At 40.0% G+C, this 22,185-nt stretch overlaps 1 protein-coding gene across 4 annotated transcripts in view; it reads left to right on the forward strand.

Moving 5' to 3' along the window:
* grik5 (glutamate receptor, ionotropic, kainate 5) overlaps positions 1 to 4,132 on the forward strand; it is a 105,870-nt gene extending 101,738 nt beyond the window's left edge. For 2 of the 4 annotated variants that reach the window (XM_061717162.1, XM_061717164.1), the window contains 2 exons: positions 303 to 469; positions 1,744 to 4,132. In XM_061717162.1, the coding sequence (XP_061573146.1) occupies positions 303 to 469; positions 1,744 to 2,358 (782 nt within the window). In that variant the 3' untranslated portion in view covers positions 2,359 to 4,132. The remainder of the gene's footprint in view (positions 1 to 302; positions 470 to 1,743) is intronic. The other 2 variants (XM_061717163.1, XM_061717165.1) reach the window with 1 other exon arrangement.
* The last annotated feature ends 18,053 nt before the right edge of the window (positions 4,133 to 22,185 follow it).

Here is a 22,185-nt window from a genome sequence, read left to right on the forward strand (position 1 = left end):
TGCTTGAGCTTGAAACGTCTGTATGACCTCTCTAAAAGCCTCCTGGACATTTGGGATCATTTGTATTACCTCTGCACTCTTCCCATTAAACAACCTCAGGACCAAGGACACTGCGAGTGAAAATGAGGACGGTGGAATCCCAGCTGGTCATGGATTGATAAAAACAAAAATAAAAATCGAAGAAAGAGAAAAAAATAAAGCACAAAACATCAAATTTACATGTAACCTGCACCAACCTCTGCTTGTACCGCTGGGATTGTATCATCATGTGCTAATGTCTTTTTCCTGTGGCCCGCTCGCAGGTCTGGGCATGGAGAACATTGGGGGCATCTTTGTGGTGCTGATCTGTGGCCTCATCATTGCCGTGTTTGTGGCCATCATGGAGTTTGTTTGGTCGACGCGCCGCTCGGCAGAGACCGATGAGGTATGCCCCCATACCTGCCCGCGCCGACCCCACAGACACACCCCAGTAGGTTCCCACGGCATCCCGCCAACCCTTTTGATTATGTTGTTTATGAGTGTACTTGTGTGCGAGAGTAGGCAGATTTTGTTTTCAGCTTCTGCCGTCATTTGTACATGTTTGTGTGTCCCATTTGAGGCTCTGTGTGTTACGTGCACTCGCGATGAGAGGATTGTTCTAGACTGCAACTTTAACTGCTGTGATGTACGACAATGATATCAGAAGTAGATGATTTGATTGCATGCCCTGCCCGTTTTGATGCTATTGTGCACCGTAAGTGTTTGCCGTTTAACAGTTTGGCACCAAGTGTTTGTGAGCTAAACAAGATAGATCGGTTAAGCAATATTGAGAAATATCTGCTTGCATAAAGAAGTAGTTTGATATTTTTCCTTGGCATTAAAGTTCATGATGTATCTTCTTTTACATGCCTCACATGTACGCTGGTATTCTTCGTTTCCATTTTTGGATTACTTCTCACCCATCTCACCGTGCGTCTCCCTCTACCTCTCAAACACACACACACCCACACACACACACACACGCCTCCTGTCATTTGGCCATCAGTGTCTGTTCTCCAATAACGAGTACTGTTTCTGTTTATGTGAGCACATGACTTTTGATCATGATTTCAATGAGAGTGTTCATCTGTAGTGGACATGTCATGTATTTTGTCATGTGTTCAAATACTGTAACAGTAGTCATGCTGCGGGAATGATGAAAGAGATTCACGGATGTGACTGTGTGTGTGTGTGTGTGTGTGTGTGTGTCTGAGGCTGTGCACAGCTGCTGTATGAGTGAATGCTTTTGTAAATGTGCACCTGAGTCTGCAGGCTGCCTGTGTCTTCATAGTGTCATGATGATGTGCTCATAAACTAAACATTTTGGTGTTTTGTGTGTTAGATTGTAATAACTCTCTGCTCCTTGGATATTCTCCCATCTCTATCCATCTCCTCATCCTTCCTATCACCTTTTCTTGTCTGTTATTGTTTTTTTATATAACTCTCCATTTGTTGATCTGTGCCCCCATCCAACTTTTTTGTTTACCATGCCCACTGTGTCTGTTCTTTCTGCCTCGGCGCCGCCTCCTTCTTTTCTGTTTTTTTTTTGTTCTATCATTTAATCTTATTATTTTCCTTCTGCTCTATTTTTATATTGTGTTTCCACTGCCTTGTTGTGCTGCCTGCCTACTTTGTGTCTGTGGCATCTCCCCTGCCTCTGCCTCCTTCCCTTTTCCGTCTCCCCTGTCTTTCCTTCCTTCCTCCTTCCGTCCTTCTCCTCTCTAGGTGTCTGTCTGTCAGGAGATGATCACAGAGTTCCGAAACGCCGTCTCCTGTAAAAAGAGTTCCCGCATGCGCCGCCGTCGGCCCCTGAGCAGCTCGACGGCCTTGCGCCACCCCACCCGCATCGCTCTGGGGGCCCCTCGGCCCCTGCGCCTCGTCCGAGAGATGCGGCTCAGCAACGGGAAGCTGTACAGCGGAGCCGGCCCCCTGACGGGTGGGTCGGGAGGCACGGGGCCCCCCGATCTGGGTCCCGGACCCCAACGGATTCTAGACGATCCACTGGGGGCCAACACCACCCCACCTCCCCCCGCCCCCACCCCTGTGCTGCTGCCGAGTCGCAGCTGCGCCCACGTGCGGATCTGCCAGGAGTGCAGAAGGATCCAGAGCCTGAGATCAGGCAGCAGTTTAGGATCGACCTCGACAAGAATACCCCCCTCGTCCGCCCCCCTCCCCCGGCTACCTCCACCCCCTCTCCCATCCTCGTCCAACACAGACAGTGAGGGGGGTGGGGGGCCCAGCCCACGGCGGCTACATCACAGCCCCCCACCTCATACTCCTCAACCCATCCCACCTCCACAGAGCAGCAACAACACAGACCTACTGGGGGACAAGGACTGAGGATAGAAGCAGCTTGGCGGGAGGTGGGGGGGCGGGCAGTGGAGTTACTGTCGGACCCTGCTTAAAAAAACACTATTTTCACAGATAAATTAAATTGAGATCAAAAAGTGTGTGATGGGGGAAGGAGAGATGTAATGTTTAACATTACTCCGGTTCAGCTTGAGCCCGGATCAAAAACTGATTGTAAGATGTCACCCACCAGTTAAACTGGAGAACATTTCAGTTTGGACAAAGCTAAGAGGAGCTGCTCATAACCAAAGGATGGCTCTCTTTGTTTTTTTTACTCCCATCTGATCCCACTTTCAGACTCAGGCTCACTGGTTTTCTTCCACAGACGCTTGAAGCCAACTGGCCCTTTGATAAAACCAAGCCTCGCTGGAGAGGACAGAAAAGTGTCCATAACACAGCGACTAAAAGACTTCCAGAGAATTATTTCCTGTTGATTTTTTTTTTCTTTTGTTGTCTTTGTTTTGTTATTATTGTTCTAAGTGGGAATAAATACAGACTATGTGTGATATCATGGTGGATTGTAACATTCTCAGAAAATCAAGACTAGCTAACTGCGGTCAAGAGTTTTGTGTCCCTCCCCGTGCCCCACAGAAGCTTTTTGGAGGACTATAGAGTGCATATACTAGCAGAAAAAAAGGTTGGCCTATCTTTCTTTGTACCGTGTCTGAGAGTGTCATGTCAGTCCTTCTGTACCCGCTCAAATAAGAAGCATGTACCCAGCAACAGCTTCCTTCTACCAACGTTAGATAATCAGACAGCCACAGAAAAAGAAGACAGCTACAGCGAGAGGTTTTGAAATGTTAAATTAATATCCCTCATTATCCCGTGTAAGGCTCACCAGGCCTTTACTTTTTTTCACCTCTGTTCACATAATGTAGACAAGAGAGATCGGGCGAGCCAGAGGGATGAATAGAGAACATAAAGGAGAGAAGACAGAAAGAGCCGGGGAGTGAGAACAGCACTCCTGAATTTGAAAGAGAAACCCATCCCGAAACCACTTCCATTATTAGATTTGTCCTGATCTGCTAATTTTGGGCATCTTTTAAGGGCCTTGCTCGTGCGCCAGCAGCCTCTTCCCCGCTCGCTGTTCACCAGACTGACTTGGCTTTCTGCAGGAATACTTCCTGCCAGAGTGATAAAGTCAACATAGCCTCGTCAATACTGTTTCAAGCTTTTGATCATCTCATTAATATCCTCATTGGCCAGGATTGCTGGTAAATACTGTAGATTTAAAAGAAATACATGTTATTTGCTCAAGCTAGGAAGAGATATTATCTATTTTAATCATGTTTTTAATGTTACGGCCCAACAGTTGCTTGAAAGTGCTATCAAAACTGAATTTATATTATGTGCAGCAATCAGCCCCAACATCACGTCACCTCCCTAATACTAAGTCGGTTCCGCCTCTGCCACCATAGCAGTTCTGATCCAGCAAGACATGGATAATGAAGTGTCTGGTGTCATGTGGCATCAGATATTTGGCAGCATAAAGACTGCTAGGGCTGTGAATGAAGATTCAGTGGATTGAGCATTTCCTGTTGCAGACAGCAGATGCTGGAATGGATTTGGATTTTGGACGTCGAGTCGGTGCTTTTGGCTCTGGTTGTCATTCATTTTTAATTGTTCCCGAACAGATTTTGCAACGTATCTGGAGGCGCTTTCCCTGCTGGGGGAGGGATCTGCTGTGGCTTGATGCTTCTGTTGCAGCACGTGTGAGCACTGTCGGCCTTCAGCAGTCCACATATGGGTGGAAAAGTATCTATCAACGTAACATCCACTTGAAAGTAAGGAACCAATGTCTCACAGAACAGAACATTGCTTTGTTGCAAGCGCTGTACTGTGGCAGTGCACGCTTCAAATCCTTGATAAAAAGTCCCAATACATAAAAGAAAATTAGCCAAATTTTTCTCCCATGAAACCACTGCTTTCAGACAAACTGTGAAAGGGAAATTAGCATGTTATCACATTTAAAAACGTTTTATATTTCTATTTATCTCATTGTTATCTCTTGAGAACCCAAAAGCAAATAGTGAATTAATTCTCAAATACAGTTAAGCTACTCACTTTAATTGCTCCCACATGCATACTCTTTTTCTATTCAACAGCAGATTTATTGGTGCTTAAATTTTTTTCTTATTATTAAACTAAATTACTATTTCTTCAACGTATGCTAAAATATTCAGCATTTAGGATTTTTTTTTCTCTTTAATACAGGAGTGTTCTTTTCTGACAGTGTAAACACAATTCCTTTATCGTCATTTATCTGTGGGTGGGTCAATCATTATTCATCAAAGTGCAGTTGAGGAATAATCTTGTCACTGGTGAAGAAGAAAAACAGATTATTTTTATGTCGAATCTGTAGGAGAAGAATAAAATGTGGTTGGATTACTGCATGGCATACACAAGGAGCCACACATATAAAACTCAGTCGTTTTTGGCTTTTGTGCATATACACAAAGGCAGAAATGCTCATAAATTTTATTTTTTATCAAATTTATAAAGCCATACACATGTATGGCTCATCCGGGAATGATATGCAAATGCACAAAATATGATTTACACTCCCATGAATGGATCCAGACACTCAACTTATTGTCAATTTGCATATAAAAAGATGCAGTAACAAAAGAAATATAAAAATGAAAGCAACAGCTAACAACGGCTTTACAGTGAAATAGAAAGGGAAATAGAGAAAACTGAATCTGGTTTATTTGGTGCTTCAGTCCATGAAACGTGAATAAAAAATAAGAGAAACAAGCTTCTCTTTGAATTTTAAGCAAAGAACAAACAAAAAAGCATCGGTTTGGTTTTATTTTTAAACAAACTTAGATTCCTCATGAGCTGCACATGAGCCAACGGCCATGTTGCGAGAGTAAATAAGAATCATTTCCATAGGTTCTCACCTCACCTCTCACCGCATTAGAGAGATTTTCCAGCACAGCCAGAGTGACCATCCTTGCAGACGACTAGTGCTCACAATCAAAACAGCGGCGTCCCTTCAAAGTCAGAGAACAATAAAAGCTAGTGAGGAGACCCAGAATTGTAAAAATAGTCTTCTAGTGAAATTATGCTTCGTGTTAAGTTTTCCATATCTGCTTTGCTGTACCAGTCATCTAAGAATTTTTTATAAAAATGATATCAACATTCTTTGCAATTCATCTTTCTCTTCAGATGCCACTTAATGCATATATGTGTTTTTATGTGTACAGATTGTCTGTGCATCAGGTCCTAGAGGTCTTTACTTTGGGAATTTGGGAAGTAACATTCTAGCTATCTCTGAGTTTTCTGTCCCACAGGATACACTGGCATGGCAACTCATACTGGAAATCTAACTCGCACTGGGTGGAGATTTTGCAAAAAAAAAAAAAATATTCCTAGAGATTCCACAGTGATTACTTCAAACAAAGTCCATTCTTTACAAGTACCTCATAAAAATGCAGACCGTGTTGTCTGGGTTAACGTTGCATTGCTGCATAAAATTATGAATTTTGCAGTGGAGCACATTTGTTGACACCTTTGTGCTACAGATAATGAGTGATACCATTGTTTGTTGTGCTTTTTCATTTTGAATGATAAGCTGGTTGGATTTGAAGCATCTCTCTCTCTCTTTCTATCTCTGTTTACTTCTGGTTTTGTCTCCAGAATGCTGATGAGACAAGATGGGCCAACCTTTTCAAGAAGCCACAACAGTACTCACACACAGACAAAAAACACACTCATCCATGATATCTTTATCTCTGATTACTTAGTTGTCTTGAAGCCCAATGGTTGCTTTTTTTTAAATTATTTTTTAATGTCTTGAGTTTCCTAAATACCTCCTTTGTTTCATTGAAACTTTATGTGACAGAGTGCCACAACTTTTAAAGTGTTCTTTTGATGTTGTTAAACTCTCAGATGAAAGCATTTTAAAGGATACACAGAATAAATAGGATGTTAAATCCCTAAAAAATGCCAAAATAGCGCTTGCATGAGTCTACAAGGGATGGGAGGATCACAAAACGAATGAAACTCGGTGTCTGAACAGTTACTCCACCAAACAAACACAAAAAAAGTTTACTTTTATGTTCTTTTCTTTGGTATTTTTTCATATTTCTATACTAGTGCTAAATGGTTTATTGAAGCTGATGAATATTATGATGAAATTGTTATTATTCTTATTGAAGAGCCGGAGGCTCTCTGGTGTCCTTGTGGGTGAAGGCTTGGGGAGGGGTGGTGAAGTGGCAGAAGTTCTCCAGAGAGATCACCCTGTTGTTCAAACCTATACACACACAAAGGTCTTTTGGAATAAAAAACATTCAAACAGCCTCACAGTGGTGTCTGATTTCAGATCTTGTTGTATGCGTGAAGATGTGTAGGCTTGGAGCGCGGATACTGAGCTGAGTTCAAAAGATTTTATTGGCATTACTGGAGGTGTGGACGGCAGGCCGGCGGACAGGCCGGTCGGTCTGAAAACTGAATGGAAGAAACAGAACGAGGGTTTGATCAGACTGAGTTTAACTGACGTAGAAACTGTTTCTAGATGGCCAAATGCTGTACCACTGGGTCAAAACAATCCAGCGATGACTTTGAAGGCCAGGCAGGTTTATATACACACACAGCCACTGACTATAGACGAGGTGCAGGTGAAGACCCTTGTTTCCAGGGAGACGGAGAGGCACGCCCACACCAGAGTGGAGACTGGGACCACAACAGATTTATTTCTTTTCACGTCTGAGTTATGCAACTGTAGACAGCCTGTCGCAAAACAGGTCGAGGAGTCGAGGGTGTAACTTTGGTTTGAAAAGTGAGGGTGGCGGTGGCTGGTGGACACAAAATGGAGTCGGGGGGGTGGGGGTGCTCCTCAGAGATAATGGGAAGAAAGTGCTTTAGTTTCCTGCATTTATTAGGATCAAAGTGAGCAAAAATCCAGAAGATTTACCTGGTGATATGTTTGACAAAACCTGACCAACCATCCATCCATCCATCCATCCATCCAGCCTCTAAATAAATGACCTTCAAAGTTGGAGGGACACCAACAGGATTTCTTAAAAGTGGAGGAGATATTTCCCCCTGTCCTCAGTGTAAATTACACTTGTGTTTTGAATAGAAACCAAAAGCCAAGTGAAACATTAGTATGTAAGTATGTAAGTAAGTATGTACAGTAAGTAAGTAGTATTTCTATTACTGCTTCTCAACAAACACAGAAGCAGAAGACTAAAGTTGTTTTCCACACCTGTCAGAAGCAGGTTAGCGTCTTCACATGAAGCTGATAAACTGATCTCAGCAGTTTCACACCAACAATTTGACACTTTGAGCAACTGCTGCCTGCCAACCACACTTTTCACTTTTATTTTGTTCTGTGCAGAATTCCCAGGCTGCAACACCTGCAAACAAGACTGTGACATTAACACCACGCCTGGCCTCTGCTTCAGTAATGTTTATAACTGAACTAGTCAATCATTGTAGAAAAAGAACTTCCTCTCAGAGAGAGGTTTTACCCTGAGTCAGGAGAAGAGAAATGCTTCATGATTACTTGACTGTATCTTTCTCCTGTTTATAATGGGGGTCTGCCGGTGCCTGCAAGCCCCCATGGCCTCAGTGTGGTTTAAAAGTGACAACAAACATGGAGCTTTTTGTTTTGTTCACAGCTTTTTATCCAAGAAGCTTCATTAGATTTATTATTACAGCCCAACATATAATGCTTTACACTCACACCAACTGAACTCGTGGCATAATTTTCAGTCATATAACATTTGACTGTGACAGACACAAAATTTAAAAAAGGAAACAGACACTGTTCATGGGTTAGTTTGCACTTGGCTGATTGAAGTTTGTCCCGGTCTCATGAGAACCTTTATATTTGAGTATGCGCTTCAGTCAATAAAGCAAATATTCTTTCTTCATTCTGAATACAGCAAATCAAGGATTCATTTAATTTAGCGTGTGGGCCAAATGTAGATAATGAAGATAAAGTTCCTGAAAATTGTTACTTAATCCATTATAACTGCTAATACTAAACATTTCATAATGAGATTGTATCATCTCTGGAGGAAATTTGTTTTCCAGCAGCCTGTGAGATGAACCCCTCTTTTTAATGCAGTCAGTGGGCTGATCCTTGTTTGGATAATAACATGGTTACTGCTACCGTATCTGCAAAAATAGTGCAGCAGCAGTCATTCAAAGAAAAAAACTGCAGTAAGAAAAATGTACAGTCATGTTTAAAAAATTCACAGTGTTGACTATAACCATCCCCAGGTGTTTTGGAGGCACAGTGGTTCTGATTAATGGTTATGTTAGATATATTGTATAATATGGTATAAGTCCTTCAAATAAACCACTGAGAAATTTGGGAGAAAAAGGAAATGTGCATGTGCAAGTTTAATTTCCATATCATTAATTACCCGTGACTATTCTGCAAGTTCCATCCTTCCCTTCATAGATATGTAGGATTGCTCATCCCAAAGTGTCAGAAACATAATAATGGATTATTTAAGAGCTCCTTATAGATCCAGAAGATCCCACCGATGTATTTTGGTCCTTTGATGAATTTGTGCTGCAGGGTTACATGGGAACCTGAACATCAAATAACTTTAGGCAGGTCCATTTTTGTCATTACAATGAATAAATAAATAGATAAAACTGTTGGCGAATCACAAACGAGCATGGCACGAAAAGGAGGAAATTATATGAAACATGGACATGAAATCTCATTACGTGAATGCTACTTTTCCCTGAACACAGTGTGCAACAAAGCTCAGACTATTTACTGTAATAAGGCAGTTGTGTAAGCTTCAAATACAGAATTACTCTACAGGCATTAGAGTGTGTTATTAGGAAGTCTCACACGGTGAAACACATTAGGAGAAATTGCTACAAACTAATTAAAAAAGTTCATTACTTTAAAAGTTTTTAAAAAAAAAATTGCTTGGAAGTATAATGTGATTGTAAATCAGCTTCAGCTCAAGTTGAGATGTGCTGCAAGTTTTCATTATGGATGACTACAAGGAGTGGACAAAAGACCAGAAACCACCTCAGAAATGGCAAAGGATTTCTCCTTCTCGGTTCTTACAGTTATAATTGGTTGTTAGATTTCAAATCAATAAAGCAATGTACCTGGAAGTTAAAGCATTGCAAATTATGGTGATCCATGTTAAGATGTCAGTTTCAATATTTTACTTACTTTTCAGAAGCACCATAGCTGTAGCGGCCCTTCTGTCCCTACTAAAATCCAGCCAAAGTAACTTTGGGGTGGCGTCCCGCTGGGGCAACTGAGTAAACCATACACATCAACAGGGCACAGTGGACATCATGGCAGATACAACTACGAGACTCAAGAACATAATTACAGGAGAGATAATGAGACAATGACTGAACGAGAAACCAAGCAATAGTACATTCTAGATAACGTTGTAGAAGTGACTTAACCTCTACGCCTACGTGACGGGCCCTTTGAACTACAAATTGCAGTTCCTTCATGCTACTTTATGAGAGGCTGATGATCCTGGTTGATTAGTCAGACACTAAAATATGCTGTAAGGGAGCATTAGTGAAGTCTTAGTTATGACCATGTGGGGTGACAGAGAAAAATGGACGTGCAAAGAACAAGATGCTCTGTGGCCTGCAGGCCCTGCGTAACCGAGTAAAAATATGGAGAGGAACTGAACAGTTGAAGCAGAGGACAAGAGGGGAGGAACAGTTAAAACGAGGCTTCTCCAACTCATTTACATGTGAAACGCATCCTATTCCTCTCTTCCTTAATGGATCATCTTCTTCAGAAATGTCGTCTGATGTTCTGTCCTTATGTGCCATATCAGAGTGAAGAAAAGGAGGGGTTGTCTCTTCTGTGATTTCATTTTGTTGTAATTAAAATGACTAAAAATGATATAACTCTGCATATGCAGTTAAATTAATAACATTCATCACACTTCTACAAATGATCCGGTTAAATCTCTAATGAATCAACAGGATGTCCTTGCTCAGCTCATTTAATAACCTTTGTGCAACACCAACCTTTTGTGGTGAACTAAATACTTTGTAAACTAAATAACTTCACAGCAATAGCTGTTTTGATTTAGATATACATGCAGTTATCTAAATCTGTATTCTGATTAATTTAATAGATTTCGAAGTAGAAAAGCCCTTTATCCTCCACAAATTCAAGGAATGGCTGAGTGATGAAATACTGTATACATTATTATTATTTTTTTCATTTTTAATGAAATAATTGAGCAAAATATTGATACTTAGAATGCTCCAAACTGTTTTTACAATGAAAAGTGTCTCAGATTTAAATATTTAATACTTTTTAATTGCAGCTTGATTACGTTGCTAAAATAATTAGTGTAGGAAAAAAGAAATCTGTAACGACTGTTATTTGTGTTAATATTTCAGTTCCATTTCTTTAGTTTGCTGCTTGAGAATGTTCAGGATTTACCAACATTATAATCAATTAAATTCCACTCAAGTAGCCAAGGAGAAGTAATAAACAAAAATGCTTTTTAAGGACAACTCAACTGAAACCTTTAACCAAGTCTTCTTACAGAAGTCTTCTTCTGTAACTCAATACATGAACTACTAGATAATATCCACTTTAACATTTCAGAAAGCATTGATTCCACTACCAAAAGGCCGAACTTAACTGAGAAAATCCAGAAGATTAAAAAAAGCAGTCAGTTCAGTCCAGGAACAGCGCTGTGTCCAATCAAAACCAATTTGGACAAAATGATACAATTTTACGCAATCAATTACAAAAACCAGGAGTACATTATGGATCAGCTAAATTCATCCTCAATATGTCCCCACAGCTTTCTTCAAGAAAGTTGTACCCATAACAGCATCAGAACTGATTCAAATAGTAAACTCATCCCTTTTGTCAGGTGTCCCCAGGTTTCCCCTCTACCCAGTGTATGTCATGCTCCATCTGAGAAAGTGGGATTGATGATCTATACCGCGGCCAGTCACTAGGGGGCGATCAAGATCTTTCAGTTGAAAACTCCGTAACCTTAGACTACTAGATCCTCTAAGCCTTAGAGAGGATCTAATCGTCATATTAATGAGCACAAACCTTATCCATGAACTAATGTTTGAGTAATAAATATGACTTTACTTAACTACTTATGATCCAACAAGACTGTCTCTGTAATTCTGGGAGTTCACACAAGGTTGTTGCACACAACAAGGTTGTTGCACACAACAACCCCAGTAGAAACCTTGACCTCATATGGTCAAATAATGGAAAGTGAATATTAATGACTTTAAACTGCTGAGCTGGTTGTCCAAATAAAAATAATTTATCAATTCAATTATTTATCAATTTTTTGACCAGTAAATCAAGTCAGAGTGAAATCAAAAACAATAGAGGAGAAACGATACAGGATACCGTATATTCCAGCATATATTCCAGCTATAACATTTAAATATAGTCTTTTTTTTGTCTTTTTCCACCATGGGAGAACTTTGATACTTAAGCCACTATCAAAATTGTAAATTTAAAATTTAAATGTTATATATGAAGTGAACATTTCGCAGACGCACGGTACCTTCCAACATTACCTATCACTTTACATTTGCCGAGTTCACCCAGAGATGCCTCCACTGCTTGTTAATATACAGATTTTTTACAGATTTTTTTAACAGATTTAAACAGAAGAAGAAAAGTTGTTGCTAACAAGCTGTGACAGCACGGGTTGAGTCTGGCGTGCATGCTTGTTTCGTCAGCTTCTCACACCCACAGTATCACATTGTCAGGAAATGCAGGGTGTCACTGTCGGTGACAGTGACTGTTGGCGAGTACGACCAAGTTCACAAACTTTAGTGCTTTTTTTTTTTTCAACATGAGGCGCTTTCAGGCTGTAACACCTGCAGACAATGAGAACCAAAACTGTAAACTGTGAAACATAATAGTACTGTATTAGTACAGTCTTTCAGGGATGGAACCCTGAAATTCAGCGGGAAATATTAGATAGTTTGACTAAAATGATATCTAAGATGAGATCCAGTACCTTGGAAGAAGTACCTGGAGATTTCCAGTACTCTTCTATAGATGACAGAAGTAAAAAACTGAACTTATGATATTGATCATTGTCTGTTAGATGAACTGACTCAAAATGTTTTTACTCAGTAAACTTTTGGTACATAAACATAGTTCGCAAAATATTAATAAGTGAAATCTTCAGAGTTGCTTTGAGAAACAAATATATTATTTTTGTTTAAAAACTCTGACCATCCTGTTACTGAATGACTTATTAAAGCAGGATTACAAGAAACAAAAATAATACCTCCCCATGTTTAACTCTAGCTATAAATATGACAATTCCTCTAAGTAACTATGGTTTATTAAAGATAACTTGCTTCAAGTACATTGGAAAATCTTTTTTTCCACTGAGCAAATAGAAATCCAAGCTCCGATGGGGTTCATAGGAGCTGCTTACGCAAAAACACAACCTCAGTGTGAATGTCCTCAACTGGAGGCATATCCTATGAACAAGAGTGGGGGAAAGGATGATTGGAATGGGTTTGATTTAGAAGACTGAAACACAGCTCACCTGCTCTCGTAAAGTAAAAAATGGTCTGGCTGCAGCCACTGGACCAGTTGTATCTGAAAGACAGGTGACTCCAAGGCATCGAGACAAACTGACAAAGGTTGACATATCTAGTGTTGTTTATGTGTTTGTTCTCACATGTGACACATGAAGTGGCAGAAAGTCTGACTGAAGAATCACATCTAGGGAGAAAACCAAAATATTAATTATATTTTCTTTTATCTTAAAGTTTTTATTTACTCTGTAGAATAGCATATTATAAAATAAAAGAGGTTGTCTGTATTCCACAGAGTCCAAGTTAACTTGACTTGATGTCAAAACAAATCTTTAAGTGTCAGTTTTGCTCCTAAACAGACAACATAGATATATGCATCCATAAAAGAAATAAAAGTCCACACAAAAGCCCCGTAAAAGCCTACCTTCTGATGATGCTGATGTAATCCACAGCTGGCAGGATCAAAAGCAGCATCTCGATAGCAGTGACTATAGCAGACACAGTCCCGTCTGCTTCGGTTCTGAGAAAAAAGGAACACAGGCAATTATTAAGATAGGTTTATCATGTTTTTATGTCACTCTGCATTTGATACTTTTAAATAATTATATTCACAAGGTGAGTGATAAAATTCTCATTGACACACATTTGAAACTTGATTAAAGACAAAATTACCCCCTTAAAGTGTTCTTGAGCTGAGCCTTTATGTGCATGTTACATATTACAATTGGTAATCAATCCTTACAAGCTCCTGATATGCGACCATGATCATTTAAGCTCATCTTAGTAGACTGATTTATTACTGAAAACAACTGGTTTGGCCCTATGTTTTGTACGTATGTGTACGATCTCACCTGCAGATCTCATCTCTCATCTCTTTGGTTACTAACTTACTATGAAAAGCAGTGATGCAATGACCATATTCTTTTCCAAGTACAAAATCAACTTACCCATGAAAATGAGTATTTTTGCACAACTGTTGTAGGAGCCATTTTCCATCCGTCAGAACTTAAATCTGAAACTGAAAAGACTGCAAAAAAAGATTCCTTTTATACTCATCCTCCATACACATGAAGATTAAGTGACCTTGTTTTGTCTTTAGGGCCCTCATAGATACAACCGCATAAGTGGAACTTAACTTACAGTTCCTGTCATTTTATTCCCTGATGAAAGTTTACACTTATTGCCATTTAATAATACAAACAGGGTTGATTTAACTTGGAGATGAGATGGACAACACTCCCCAGTCACCAGGGCCGATCAGTTCTTTTTTCTTTTGTCTGTTTACCTTGATTGAGCAGTTTTTGGCACATCTTACTTTTCAATTAGGTTCCCCAAACTTAAGTAATTTTAGGATCTGACTTGGGTTTTTTCTAATTCTGTAAGTACACATACATACATGAGCAAGTGGAAACAGTGAAGACCCCCAGGTGTCCCTTTCTCTCAGGACTGAACAAGCTCAAGAGAAACAGTGAAAACAAACACACTGAGTCAGACAAGAGGGTCGGTGCAGAACAGCAAAAGATCACTGTTCAATATTGTCCTTTTTTAAATTTTGTTTTTGTGTTTCATGCAGAACTTTAATACTTGGACCCTAACAAAAAATGATTCAGATATTTGACTTAAAACGTTAACATTATTTTGGTTTTATGAACACTTTACAATAAACTTCTAACGTGTCTGATTCACAAAAGAACTCCTGTAGTACTTTTATCACAGAAAGCTTTTGTTTATTAAAGAACCTGAGGTGTCACTGATTCAGAAGTAAGTCATTAACAGAGAAAATCAACCTGCCACAATTTTGAGTTTTGTTTGGACTAACATATTAAAGTTCTGGTGTCAAGTTTTTCCACTACTTTATCACAATTGTTTTCATTTAATCAGTAATAAGCTAATGTTTGAAAACAAAGAATATTTTCATTGTAAAGGGATTATTGTTTTAAACTGTGCAAATGACAATAAAGGACCTGAATTTGAACGAGCTGGAGTCTGAAATGTCACACTTTCAGAAAAGTAAAACTCACAACGCTATCTAGCTGTGGCTAATTGATGAATTATTCTGCTTATGACCCCAGCCACAACAGCTGCAAGGGTTTGTAGGTAAGAATTAAACAGATCCTTCCCTGTGACTAGGGAATTTGTGAATTTGACCAAACTGAAGCCGGTCCTGTGCAGCAAACCACTGATGCAACAACAGGAACTCTGCCGGAAAACACACATTATCCTGTCTACACAGATCTCTGACAAAGGAAGCAAAAACTTATTTTGCTTAGTCCACGGTGTTATGTTGTATGTAGAAAATCAATAATACATCTAGTTCCTTGGCCAAGTGACACAAATGATTCCTGTTAGACCATGAGAAACCAGCAATTACCCTGCCACTACTTAAGATTACTGACATCCTGCAACATGTCCTTTAAAACATCTGAATCTCATTATTCAGCAAGTTCACATACAAGCCGGGCTAACTGCATCCTAGTTACAGGCCTGCAACTGGAAACTGCACTTGCTTTGGTGTGGCTGGTGCAGTCTCAGGGAGGGAGAAAATTGATTCATATGCCCAGCTGTATTATTTCAAGGGCCAAGGGGCCCTGGAGCAGAGCTTCTTTATGAAACTTTCAACTCAAGACACCAAATGGTGATTGAAAAAAAGAAAGGACACAAAATGTTTCATAAAAACCCTGGATGCAGCCAAGCAACCTCTTAAATACAAAACCCCCATTTAATCACAATGCTTATGTTTCTGACTGTTGCAGAGACTTTAACTTAAACCTAAAAGCTATCTTTCTAATTTTTTACTGATCTTATTAGGAAATACTTACAAAATGAAATGACTTTAAACAGCACTGTGTTTACAATTGCCCATAATGACAAGTCTATGTAAGAGAGACGACTAACCAAAAGATTAAAGTTTATAAAAATTTGCAAACTGTATTTTATCACGTTTTTTAACCTCAGGCTTTGCAGGCCTGCACCACCTGCAGACAGAATGTTAGGTTTAAACACAGCATTACATAAATTCATAATGAGAAAAGACACAGAGACTACCTTGGAATGAGTTTTTAGCGCACTCCTGCAGGAGGGGGGAGAGCAGAGGAGTGCAGGGCAACTGCCCTCATTGAGAACTCCTGAGCTTCCCCAAAGATCCTCCCTCTAGAAGATGCTTTTATTAAGAAACTTTGACAGGAATTGATCATATGAGGACAATGCATAGTAAACAGTAGACAGTAGACATTGGGTAGTGGACAATGGGTGGAAGTGATAACGTTTGATTGAGTCCTGACATTACAGTGGTGACCTGTCACAGGACAGTTCAAAACCTAGTAGATCAGGAAGTGGCTGATGTGGCTTCTGTTAGCCACTCATGTGACAGTTTCACAATGACAAAACAAGTTCAAAGGTTGATTTACCTCACATTTCCCTACTCTTGTCAATTTGAAACTTCAACTAAAATCCGTCCATTAGGCTTAGAATAATAGCCTCATAAACATTTAAGGTCAAACATTTAAAAAATAGCTAGGGCTTATCGCGTAATTATATGTCAAGGGAGAGGCGAAAACCCGATTATATGGGGCAAAATTCCTCTCCGACCCTCCTGGTGAGCAATCACTCTGGCCAAGACACATAAAAGCTTAAAACATTTCACAGTAAACAAAATGAAACAATCTATACTCCAGTGTTATCATAAACAGGTTGTCCTTAGTTAGAGTTTGATGGAGTTGTTGGCAATACTGGACTAACTTCCTTAGTCCAGTGGATGGTTGGATGGTTCTTTGGATCATTGCACTTAGACACAGAATGATACACTCAGAACCGTACAAGGACAGTAATAATCGAAATCATAATCTAGCCATTATGTCAGTCCAGGGGCCGGAAGTCAGCCAGGACCCAAAAGTGGTCTCCTACTGAGCGTCTGTCTTCTGACACAACTTTGGCTAACTGACGTAATTCGGCTATAGTTTTGGTAACATTAGCTTCAGCACCAGTTTATGAACGTACATCAGTGTAATCATATTACAACACAGCAATGCAAGTAAAGAGTTTAAGGAACAATTCCTAACATGTCAGCATGAGTCATTAGTGGAAAAGTTTCTTTCATCTCTCGGACTCCTCTCAAGTCTGTTGTCGGAAGTCAGTTTGGGCTAGTCATCTTCAGGCTAGCTTTCACTGCAACTGGTGGACGCATGTAGATCGTTCAGCCATCTTTACTGCTGTCGGTGTCCTGATCTAGACCACAAAGGGGCCATCCTGACGGGGTGATGACCATGTTTTTTCGTCTCACCAATCAGGATCTGGATCTGGTTTCAGCAGTTCCTGCTTAGAAGAGAGAGAGAGAGAGAGAGCAGAAACCAGCAGCCCACAAGAACTTTTGAACATTCTCATGTACATTCCGACTAATGGCCGTCATTCAGGCCATGGCTTTCCTGAGCCTTAATTTAACAGGCCATTAGTTCACTCCAAGAACGAAATCCATATGAACAACTTCAAATGGATAGGTCCTTTCACGACACTGACCTCTCTTAGGCCTCATATTGCCTTGCATATTGTATCTGCAACATGTCGGAAAGACCCTACAAAAAATTTTTTTAAAGGGTATTTAGTATTTAATTCTTTGTGTACTATACTATTCATCCCTGCTGTTTGAGCTATGGGACTTCCCATGGCTCAATTTATCCACCAGGGGGAACAGATTCTTTGGAAGCACCGGTCTGCTTCGCACCACACAGAGGCCTTCTGAAGTTACAGTAGCACCTTCATTTAGCCAAATGCTTTTCTCTTTTTGCAAGAGCATTGTTTCGAATGTCAACAGGGGATAGAGGGGGGTCAGGGCTGTCTGAGTCCTGACTCCTCCCCAGATAAGTGGTTTTCCCACTTCTTGACCTATGCACCCTGGCAAGTCGGCAAGTCTGACTTAATGATTGTTCTAGGGACGGTTATCTCTACGTCCCAGAGAGATCCCCCAGATCCCCCCTCCCATCACCTTAGATTTAGAAGGGGGCAAAACCTGTTAAATTCTGTCTCCTATCTCAAGGACCACAGAACTTTCTTATTTCAAAATGTTCTCATTGCAATCCAAGTGGGTTATGGTTTAATGAAAGTAACACCACACAAAAACTGTCAGTGCAGCAACTCTCCTGTAACGTAAAAAGTAGTCTTCAGTGAACTTATATATATATATAAACAATAAGTCATTGTCACAAAACGTTGGACTGAAAGGAAGCATTCTATCAAATAATGCCTTCTCAACTGTTGTTGAGCTCTATTGTAGCACGCCCAAAAGGAATACCAGAAAATTGTCTCCAGATTAATCATATAGTCTTCAGGAGATACTTAATCTTCTGTTTGCATGCTGTAATGCAAATGCATGCTTTTCTATGAAGACTTATAGAAGTCTTAAGAAAATTGTGGGATAAATTCCGATGTGTAAACTAAGCAGACAAAAACCCACTGAACTTTAAACACAAACTTCAGATCATCTGCATGTGGGTTTTGTGTATTAGTGCATATGTGGAAATTACTTCTCCTCAAACTACACTAAGCAAACTCAATTGGTGCATTTCAGATGAACTCCAAACCTAAATGGTAGCAACACTGATCACAAATGTACACATTTTCAGTGTGAATAGGCTAGTATGCACTCAGAGTTCTTCTTTTCTAAAAAGATTGTTCAACGGGTTTGTTTCTTCTCCACACACTCCTTTCCGTGTAAAATGTCACTGACTGACATGCAAATGACAATAGACTCATGAACACGCCTCACTCCACTGTATCCAAAACACAGCGGCGCCCATTTTATGGGACAAAACTAGGGCTGAAACGATTCATCGAATAATTCGAGTAATTCTATTACAAAAAATGATCAAGGAATTTTCTCTGCCTCGGGGAATCGTTTAATTTCACCATCTCAAAGCCTCGTATTAGATGGCACTGATGCACCAGACTGATACCGAGGGCCTTCACCATCAGCCGAACCTGACAATTTACCCTCTTGAATTAAGCTTAGCTTTCTATGCTGCAATTCCAACTTATCCCTCTCAGTCTTTTGCCTCATCTCTTCCAAAGCCAGTTCTAGCTGCCATTCATGTTTTTGCCTTAACAACAAAAGTTCCTTTTGTTGCTCAAAACTCAAAACAGTATCTGCAGAAACTGAAGAACGAGTCCCCACACCAGGTTTAAGAATTCCTTTCTCCAACAAACCTGCCTTCACACTGACTTTAACAGACTCCTTTAATTTTCTATCTGCTACTTCAAGCTCATACTTCTCAGCAATTAGCAGCAACTGGTCCTTAGTACACTGATCTAATTGTGCTGCTGATGGCGAATCATCAAATTCATCCACTACAGATGCCATGCTACACTATCTAAACAAAGTAACAAAGAAAAAATAAATAAATCAATACTTTAAGTGTTGGAACCACAAACAAAGCCTGGGGGAAAAAATAAACAAGGAAAACAGGTAAACCCAAAAGTAAAGAACCAAAAGGAGATGGAGATCCCGGCCAAAAAGAACAAAAGAGGGGTAAGCACAGGGCCAGCCCGCAATGGGCCGTCGGACCATGCACTTTCCCCACTAAAGAAAAACCAGGTAAATCTATAACCTTAAACAAAACCGATAACAGGACTACCAGCAATCTCCAACTCAAACTAAAATAAGAAAACTCTGCCAATATGGACAGAGGAAAACACACCTTCCCCAAGACCAGTCTCAAAGTTCCAACCCTCACCTTATTTATTGCAACCAAAGCATTACAAACCACAAAAACAAAACTTAAGGACAAATGCTCTCCTACTCCCAAACTCCACCGACCAAAACCTCCTTCAAAACTGAAAATCAGGGAGAGAAGAATCACATGTGGAACTCCCAACACTGGCACCTAACTAATTGGCTTCAACAGGTGCTACCAATAAGATAAGATAAGATAAGATAAGATAAACCTTTAAATAACTTCAAATACAACTACGGCCAAACTAAAATTCCTAACAGGAACACAAACCATATGCCAACATCAAAAACCAATAGTCAGACCAAAGGGCGAGCCCCCATTTTGTCACACACTGGGCTAGTTAGTGACAAAGAGGGAGTCCACACATGAGTCACCAAATTCAAAAATGTAATTTATTAAAGTAAAAATTAAATCAAAACAAACCAAAAGTATATGTAGGTTTAAATGTAGAGTGTCAGTCATGTATTCTGTGTGTGGGTGAATGAAGTATGCTGAGTGCAAGTGTTGTATGCAGGAGGAAAGAATACTTAGTTCCCCATTGGCAGGTGGAAACCCAGAACCAAGCCCCTAAATACCCTGGCTCCCACACACACACACACACACACACACACACACAGGTGAGGCCAATTGGGCTGACGACCTGCCACAACTTGCATCCAGGAAGCAGAATGACCAATCAGGAGGGAGAGGGGCAGGCCGTCACACGCCCCGACTACATTTAATGCAACACAACATGCTGACGCTGCGCCCAAAATAGATCCATGCCTGTGCCTACATCCATGCGCTGCACACGTTAAAGGGGGAAGAAAGAGGCGGCGGGCATGTTTGGTTTTTGTAACATGCCATGGTCAGGCAGTCTGTAACGGCCCTGACGGGAGACACATGTAGCTCAGCGTTTAACTTTTATTTTTAATCCACGCTATATTCTTCTGGTCTCTTCTCCCATGTTCCCCCTCTAAAGCCAAAATCATTGTCCCGCATTAAATCGACCCAGAGCCTACGCCGCAGCCTACGCCGCTCTCTGGCAAGGGCGGAAAGCGCCGGTCCGGCTGGCGGTGCTGCGCTGCCATGCAGGCTCTGTTGCCACGGCTACGCAGCGACGCGCCCCATTCTACGTTGTTGTAACGTGGAACCATAAATCAGCCCTTACCCGGTACATAGACCTCTGTTCCCGCTACAGTTTTAATTAAAAGAAAAGGCAGAAAATGTCAGACAAATAAAAACGTAATAAAGCTAAACTGGGTAGTTTTCAATTTTAGCTCTGTAATCATTCATGGATAAAACAATTAGCGCTGGTGCCTAATGTGCTCCAATACAGCAGGTCTCATAATTTTATTTTGAACACTGCCAATACTCTCACTTAAAACTTAACTAGAACATAAAATTAGCTTGACACAAATGAAAGTTCAATTGAAACACGTGGAAAAAACACCCAACCTTTTAAGTTATGTGTGACACCAGGTGCAATGGCATTTCTAGGTTAGAAACAAGGATCTTCAACATCAACAAGGTCTTCAAATGCACAGCCATGAACCCACTGTACCACATAACTTAGTCTTAGTGATGTCAACTAACATGTAACAGCTTATGTATATTTATAATTTTTCTTTAACTAAACAAAAATATGTTTTATCCGATTACTCGATTAATCAATGGAATTTTCAGTAGAATACTTGATTACAAAAATATTTGATAGCTGCAGCCCTAGATCAGTATCAGTATGTGACTTCAAGACAGACAAAGTAAAGACAAATTATTGATTTGTTTCACACTCATGTCACAGTCACCTTTCCATACGATTAAAACATACATAGACCAAAAACAGTATTACAAAAGTGATCTGCAATCATTCAACAGTGAATTAACCCCATTTGACAATTCTACATCACTACACCTTCATTCAGGGCTTAGAATGATAGAAAACTATATTACTCAATTTCTCTGCCTCCTCAAGAGGGGAGTTTCTCACTTGAAACACTAAACAAAACACCCTCTGAAGCTCTTGTGTTTTCCAGCAGACAAAAAGTCTCCTTTGCAGACACAGATCCAAATACAGTTATTTGTATCATTTTAACAAACATTTCCCCATAGAAAATTTAACACTCACCAGTCTCCAAATGAGAAGACACTCCCTCTGGATCCACCAAGCCTCATCCCATGCAGCTTCTCGTAGCACTTCTTACACAAACAATCTGATCTGCAGCTGATTACACACAGACACTGACCTTTGGCCTTCTGCAGCCTTTTGCAGCAGGCTCTCTCATCAACTTCCCAATTTCCCATCAAATCACATTTCTTATACCATTCTTTTTCACAACTTTCATAATTTTATTCTTTTTCTCTTGCTTGCATTTTGAACATTTTGATCAGTTTTTGCTTTTAGCCTTAAATTAATTGATTTTCAATCTTTTAAAATTCCCTTATATTATTTTGCACAATATTTTGTCACAAGTTTTTATTTCCTAGTTTTTTAGGGACGTCCCGTAGACTAAGCATTTTTTAGAAATTATTTTAGGCATAAGTTTCAGTTTAACCACGCATCTGCTATTTTAGCCAGCTATTTTTCTTAACTTTAAGTTTC

This window comes from Cololabis saira, chromosome 3 (genome assembly GCF_033807715.1).
Source record: "Cololabis saira isolate AMF1-May2022 chromosome 3, fColSai1.1, whole genome shotgun sequence".
NCBI lineage: Eukaryota > Metazoa > Chordata > Actinopteri > Beloniformes > Belonidae > Cololabis > Cololabis saira.